The 7,251-nt window shown below is 38.3% G+C and overlaps 1 protein-coding gene across 1 annotated transcript in view; it reads right to left on the bottom strand.

The window, feature by feature from the left end:
* DRAM2 (DNA damage regulated autophagy modulator 2) overlaps positions 1 to 6,947 on the bottom strand; it is a 22,687-nt gene extending 15,740 nt beyond the window's left edge. The window contains exons 1-4 of the mRNA XM_008068934.1: positions 6,835 to 6,947; positions 6,285 to 6,408; positions 5,266 to 5,327; positions 196 to 340 (exon numbers count right to left, since the gene is read on the bottom strand). Of these exons, the coding sequence (XP_008067125.1) occupies positions 196 to 326 (131 nt within the window). The 5' untranslated portion in view covers positions 327 to 340; positions 5,266 to 5,327; positions 6,285 to 6,408; positions 6,835 to 6,947. The remainder of the gene's footprint in view (positions 1 to 195; positions 341 to 5,265; positions 5,328 to 6,284; positions 6,409 to 6,834) is intronic.
* Positions 6,948 to 7,251: the final 304 nt, after the last annotated feature.

The following is a 7,251-nucleotide window of genomic DNA, read 5'->3' as shown; positions in this document are numbered from 1 at the left end:
TCCACTCACCTCAGCCTCCCAAAGGTGTGGGATTACAGGCTGAGCCACCAAGCCCAGCTTTTTTTACCTCCTTTTATGGTTGTAATGCCAGTGTAAAATCTGACTTTTAGAAGGCTGACATTAAATGTTGGTTTCAATGTTAAAATAAAAATGAGACATAAAGATTCTCCTATACAAAGAATATATTTTACTGACCTGATATAAGGCAAAGCAGGGTCTACATGGTGGAGTGATATTGCCGTAATGTATGAAAATGTGAAAGCAGCTGATGTCCAAATTACAAGGACTGAAGGAAGGAAACTAAGGCCTTGCTGGAACCACCACATTTCACACAGGTCTTCTGAAGTAGAAAAAACAAATTAGAAAAGATAATTCACAAGGGTGGTCCATCTTACTTTAGCCATCCACACCCACAACCTTGTTGGAAGCCTGAGCCATTCCACTTCTGACATCACCCTCATACCATCCCCCAACACTTGCTTTTCTTCACTTTCTCAGTAAATACAATCAAGATTCACCTTTCTGTCCCATTTTCCCACACATCATCAATTATCACATGCTGTTTTTCTACCTCCTACCAATCCACCCCTTCTCACCATCTTCACTGCCACTACTCTACCTGAACCACCATCATCTCCTGGTCAGATTATCATCTTACTTCCTAAGGGGGCCTTGTGATACTGTGAAATACATATGTACAATAAGTCCCCTACATATGAACCTTCAATTTGCAAACTTTCAAAGATGCAAATGTGCATTAACAAATCCAATCATGTAAGTTAATTCATGTGTCTGGTGTACACTGTCCTGTGTGTGCATCCTCTACAAGAGATTGTGCTTTCATATAGAATATTGTACAGAGTATGGTATCTTTATTTCAAACCCAGGATGTCCAGAGCAAGCATGTACTACTTTTCAAGGTACCGTACTGTAAGATTAAAAATGTTTTATTTTTGTGTTTGTTTTTTATGTATTATAAACCTATTATATACAGTACTATATATTTGTTGGGTACCAAACAAATTCGACTTACAAACACACTCTCAGAATGGAACTCGTTTGTATGTAGGGGACTTACTGCATCTGGTCTTCTAATTTCTTGGCAAAAAGTTCTTAAAACCTTTGGAATCTCTGGAATGATATATCTTTTACATGCTAATGAAATAACTGAGAGCTTGTAGCCCATGGATAGCTTCAGAATGGGCACTGGTCAAAGAAATGACCAAGGCATGATAAGAGGATTGGAACTTACAACCCCATCTCCCCAAACTCTGGGGAAGGCAGAGGATGAAGATTAAGTTAATCATGCCCACACAATGAGGCTATAAAAACCAAGTCTGGGTGCAGAGAGTTTCCCAGTAGCTGAATACAGGGAGATTCCTGGGGGGATGGGGAGGGTGGCATGTTGGGAGAGGGACATGGAAACTCTAAAACCCTTCTCACATACCTTGCCCTATGCATCTCTTTGTTACCCTTCATAGTAAACTGGTAAATATAAGTGTTGCCTTAAGTTCTGTGAGCCACTTTAACATAATCAAACATAAGGAGTAGGAACCCCAATTTATAGTCAGTGGGTTAGAAGCACAGGTAAAACAATCTGGGGCTTGTGATTGATGTAAGTAGGGGTTAGCCTCATGGAACTGAGCCCTTAACCAGTGGGCTCTGATGCTATTTTCAGGTAGATATTGTCAGAATTGAAATAGAGGACATTCAGGTGGTGTCTGCCGCAAAATTGATAGATTGGTTGCTGGTGGGGAGAAATTTCCACACACATCTTGGTGACCAGAGAAGTATTCTGTGTTAATTACTAAGTGAGAGAATAGGAAAAACCATAGTGTTTTTACTCAGTCCCCCTCCATTCTTGACCACAACCAATCTAACTCCACTCTAAAACCAAAGAGATCCTTCCAATTCTAAAATACCAATCTAATTCTCCTATAAAGAATCCTTCAGTGGTTTCTCTATGCCTTTACAAATTGTCTCTCCTTCTTAACATGGTTCATAAGGTCCCTGCATCACCTGTCTCTACTTTCTACATTCGGTGGCCTCTGGCCACTCTTTGCTCCCAATTCCTGGTTCCAGCCATCATCATCTTCATCCTCATTACAAAAGCAAATAGTGTTTGCTACATGTTAGCAATGTTTACTAAGCACCTTAAATACATGAAATCATTTATTACTCTTAATAAAATTATGAGGCAAAGACAATTGCCCAAGGTCTTAATGCTGGACCTTCGTAGAAACGGAATTCAGACTCAAACAATTTGATTCTAACATCAAATCACTATACAACACTGCCATGGAAAACTTTTTGCAGATTGTCAAATGTATCACATTCTCTTACACATGAACTGTTCTCTCATCTGGATGACTGAACTAAATGCTATCACTTTCTCCATCTACTATGCAACCAGTTCACTTTTATATGTTTTTCATGTCCCAGTCTTTCTAGCTTCGGTGTGTCACTGCTTCGTTTTCAAAGCACCCTTTACTTCACCAACCAGGACATACATTACACTTAACTATTACTTGCTTGTTTGGTTTTATCTTCCTCACTAAACTTTCAAGTTCTGTGAGAGCAGGAAACTATAGTTTTGTTCTCCATTGTATTTCCAGCTCCTACGTGGGGCAGGTCTAAACACATCCAGGCCTCACGTCACCACTTTCTTCCTTAAATTTCAGACCAAAGATGCTGTTAAGCAATAATGAATCAATAATGTGAATTAGAAAACATTAGTGTATGCTCATGCATTTAACTTTCTTTTTTTAAAAAATATAGGACTACTTTTAAATTATAAGAAATTACTCTATGCATGTGAGAATGATTTCATGCATGAAGGAACATCTCATATTTTGATGACCTCCTCAAAATTTAGTATTTCCCATAAACTTTGTAAATATAGCTTCCTCATCTGAAACTGACCTTCCAAAGAATGAAATATCAGTCATTTTTGACTTAAAGTCGCTTACTCTGATCATCTGACTTGTTGCTAAATATATATTTACATTTTGCTAAATAAGCTTTTCCTTTATGCCTAATAGGTTTGATTTGAGTAACTTCCTGCTTGAATTATCCTCTTTTCTGTTCTCTGTTCCTTGTCAGTGCTTAACATTCCTTTGATATTTTTCTTCATTTATTTAATTAATCATGACGATTCCTTGCCAAAATCCTATAGATGCTCTTCCCAGTATAGGTTTATTGGATAATAATTCTAAATTTGTATATGTTTTGAACCACTTCTAAAAAATGTAGTGTTTTATTTTCATCTCTTTAAATATTATTCTGTTTCTGATAATTCCTATCTAAAATCCTCAGGAGTCTATATTGGCTCATTTTATGGTTTTTGACTGTGAACTCGTATTTGGATAATCTTAAAATATGAGAGTATTCTAAAAAGGCTTGAATTAAGGGTGAATCATTCCAGAAAAGAAAGTATTTGTTTTTGCCAGGCACTCTGGCACATTTCCAACCTGGGCCAACTTTATGTTAATTTTTTGGCTTCCAGTTTTTTAACTAGGTAGATATGTAAATTTAAATTTAAATATGTAAAATAAGTGATGGCAGAACCCAAAGTTCTCAGGTGGTATCTTTATTCCCCCAGTTAGAGTTGTGGTGAAAATGAACACATTTCTTGGTGATCTCCCTTCACCTGGAGGAAGTTATTTTTCTGGCTCACCCTTCACTGAGAGTGTAGACTTTTGAAGTCCCTAGGTGAATTTGGAGGGAAGTGGCACTCCAATGCCACAAGTTATATAATTTCAAGTGGAAATATTTAAATTTTATGCTTCGAGGATGTCACCTCCCATCTATAAAATCTACAATGGAATGGCATCTGTTAGAGTAGTTTACCTGGGAGGTCACAGGACTATGAATTCTACGTCTCTAGAAACATTTGGTTCAGGAGCACAGAGAGTCTATCACTAGTCCCCAATTGTACTTTATTTCTGCTATCAGCCAAGTATCCCCAAGGAGACACACTGCTACTTTACTATTCTGGTTTCAGCTCTCTCTTTAACCTTTTAGTTCTGGGAATTTCCCTGTCTTTCCTAGAAGACCTGCCATGAATTTAGTAGGCTAATATAATTTATTTAGCATTTAGGTATTTTGTAAAAGAAATTTTCAAAACATTCAGCGTACTCCATTTCTATAAGCATAATCTCTTCCCCCTTTCATTGTTTTGCATATCTAAAGCTTTCCTATTCCTCAAAAGCTCAAATGTTATCTTCCACACACATCCTTCCCTAACGCCTTGTATCTAGAAATATGCTCATTATCTTCTTTTGCAGCCCATTATCTTCTATAGTATGAAATTTTAGGAAGGTGTCTTAAGAAAATAAAAATCCTTGCTGATGGACTCTGTTTTTCCATCTAAGTACAGCAGAGGGCCTTGCCCATAGTCACCACTCAACATTTGTTGAATGAACAACCAAAACCAAATCCTCTTAATTCTCAAAACTTATCATGATTTTTCTATTTCAGTAAATAGCATTATCTTTCTCCCAGGTTATCCAGATTCTATAACCTTAGGTTCTCTCTTCCAAAGCCCTCTCACTCTGTCACCAAGTGATGGTAATTCTATTTCTGTAAGTCAATTGCAATTATTCTTCTTCCCAGTTCACACTGTAACTACTTCACAGTCTTAATTCTCTTGGCCTGCTTTTTTTCTTCCCCTCCATCCGTTCTCTGCATTGCCAAAGTAACATTCCTAAAGTACTTCTCTGCTCACAAAATTTTTCTAAATAAAAAAGTTCTGTGAATTTGGACAAGCTTCATAACTTCTCTGAACCAGTTTCTCCTGTGAATATGAGAATAATACTGTCAGCACAGGCTGCACTGGTCAATGCAGTAGCCACTAGCTACATGTAGCTATTTAAATTAAAATTTCAATTGATTAAATAAAATTTTCAGTTCCTCAGTCACACTAGATACATTTCACATGCTCAGAAGCCACATACTACAGCCTAGTGTCTACTGGCTACTGTATACAACAATAAAATTTTAGAACTTTCCCATTATCATGGAAAAGTCCTACTGGACTGTGTTGAATAGATTTTGTACAGGTTGCACTGATAGCAAAAGCAAAGAACCTAACACACTGCTGATGCATAAATGGTAGCTGTTAGTATCACCTGTTAAATGGTATAAAATACCCGATTCACAGACTAAATGAGATATTATTCAAAGACTAAATGAGATAAGATACGTAAAGTACTATCACAGATGGTCAATACATCCTTCTGCTTTTATAACATGAAGATGAATTACCTGTTTGCAAGTTCACAAAATGGTAGTCTTCAGATTTGCCCAAACCACACCTTTTGCAAATCCTAAAATCCACATACAAATAAGAGGCTGTTCTTTTAATCCACATAATTTTAAACATGTACAATTTCAAGTCAACACACCAATACTGTTCAAGGTCAGAACACTAGAATATAGCATTATTAACAAGTTTTGTTTTAAGAGTTGATACTTGAGGTTTTTAATAATGATGTAACTAGAATTATGTCTAGAATTACATAATTTTTTAATTGTAGGATATAACTTTCATATTCTTTCTCACATCTGAAAACCTTCACTAGCCTCAAAAAGGATAACATAAAAGAAAAAACACTGAGTTTTCTCATATTAAAAGAGAAAATGAGGAAAGAATGACAGCTTCTTATTAAGCAGAATAAGGCAGTCATCAGTCTATGTGGTACAGCTGTGAGATCAGGTTTATCTTAGTGCAAATCCTATCTTTACCACTTCCCAGCTATATGACTTCACGGAAGTTACTTTGCTTCTGAATGACGGTATTCTAATTTGTAAAATACCCAAACCCTTAAACAGTTGTTCCTTGGAGTAGAACAGAGTAAGCATACAATACAATAATGATAACCGGTTTATTAATCCTGTACTGTCACAACTAACCACAGGTATGGAGTACTATGTAAGAATTCTTTCTATATATGAATCATCTTGGATTCATACCTCCTTAGGCTTTGAGAAGTCTAACTGTTTAAACTGACAATTTAGAGAAGAAGCAGGGCCCAAAACAGTTAACCTGCTTGCTAATGACATCTGAGAAATATAAGAGCATGAACTAAGTGAAGAAGACTACTAATTGCCCAAGTATCTTCACCTGGGAAAGCTGAAAGCATGGCTGGATAATTGCCAACCAGGGAAATTTAGAATTTTAATGACTAACAGTTTAAGAAACCTTTTGAAATTCTTGAAAATATGCAGGAATAAGCTTCACATAGCAGTTAGAATGTTTAACAAAATTTTCTTGCATCTCTCACCTATCTTCTCTGCTTCCTTTGAAGTTCCATGAATCAAAACTGCTGTTGCAATCTTCTTTACACAAATATTTAAATGCCACTGGTAATAAGATTAATTCCTTACGATGTCTCCTCTAAGTGGTGACTGCCAAAGAATAATAAGAAAATAAATGCTGGATGTTCAAAGTGAACAGACAGAAAGCCCAAAGCTCCCTCAAGAGCCGCACAGTACCATCAAACCCAAAGCAAAGTATAATAAAACAAAATAGTTACTTTTCTAAGCTCTAACTTGGCCTCCTGACAAATGTAGTAATCTCCCTGGGTTAAATCCTAAAGAGTCTAGAAGATTAAGCAACATTTTTATACATTACTGGATCAAACGTCACATGGAGAGAAATGAGGAGACAACACACAGGGTCGCACAGGGGTACCGATTTCCAAATTCAACTTTTGGCGAACTGCCAAGAATATTTCTACGGTACGTTTTCTGGGTTTCTCAGCTGTATCCTCCTGCAAAGAACGGTTGTGAGGATTCCCGGGACTAGTAATTTCCTTTCTGTAAGGGGCCCACCTCTGCGACAGAACAGCGCGAAGCTGACTGCGCTCCCAGCAAACACAAGGTCACCACGGTCTCAGTTTCAGCACCGCCCCACCCTCGCGCGCTCCAACCACCAAGGTATCCGAGCCCAGAAGTGACAACAGGAATGCGCACTCAGCCGTAGATTTTGTGGGACTGGGGCGAAGGCTCTCGGCAACTGCTTAAACAAAATCAGAGGAACGAATTAGATTTTCCCACCCCCAGGGACGCGCAGCCTGAGGGCCTTTAAAGACACACCAGCTCCGCTTGGCCCCAGGCCAGGAAAGAACGCGGAGCCTGGCCCTAAGCATCATCCCGGCGGGTGCGGGGCAAAGGGGACAGAAAGGCGGGGCGTGGGGACCCGATCCCAGCGTGCACTCGTCTCCGCCCCGGCCCCCCGAGCGCCCCCGG

This window comes from Carlito syrichta, unplaced genomic scaffold, assembly GCF_000164805.1.
Source record: "Carlito syrichta isolate Samal-C Ts95f unplaced genomic scaffold, Tarsius_syrichta-2.0.1 Scaffold311678, whole genome shotgun sequence".
Taxonomy (NCBI): domain Eukaryota; kingdom Metazoa; phylum Chordata; class Mammalia; order Primates; family Tarsiidae; genus Carlito; species Carlito syrichta.
Note: the sequence above shows the minus strand (reverse complement) of the source record. Positions and strands in the feature narration are given on the sequence as shown.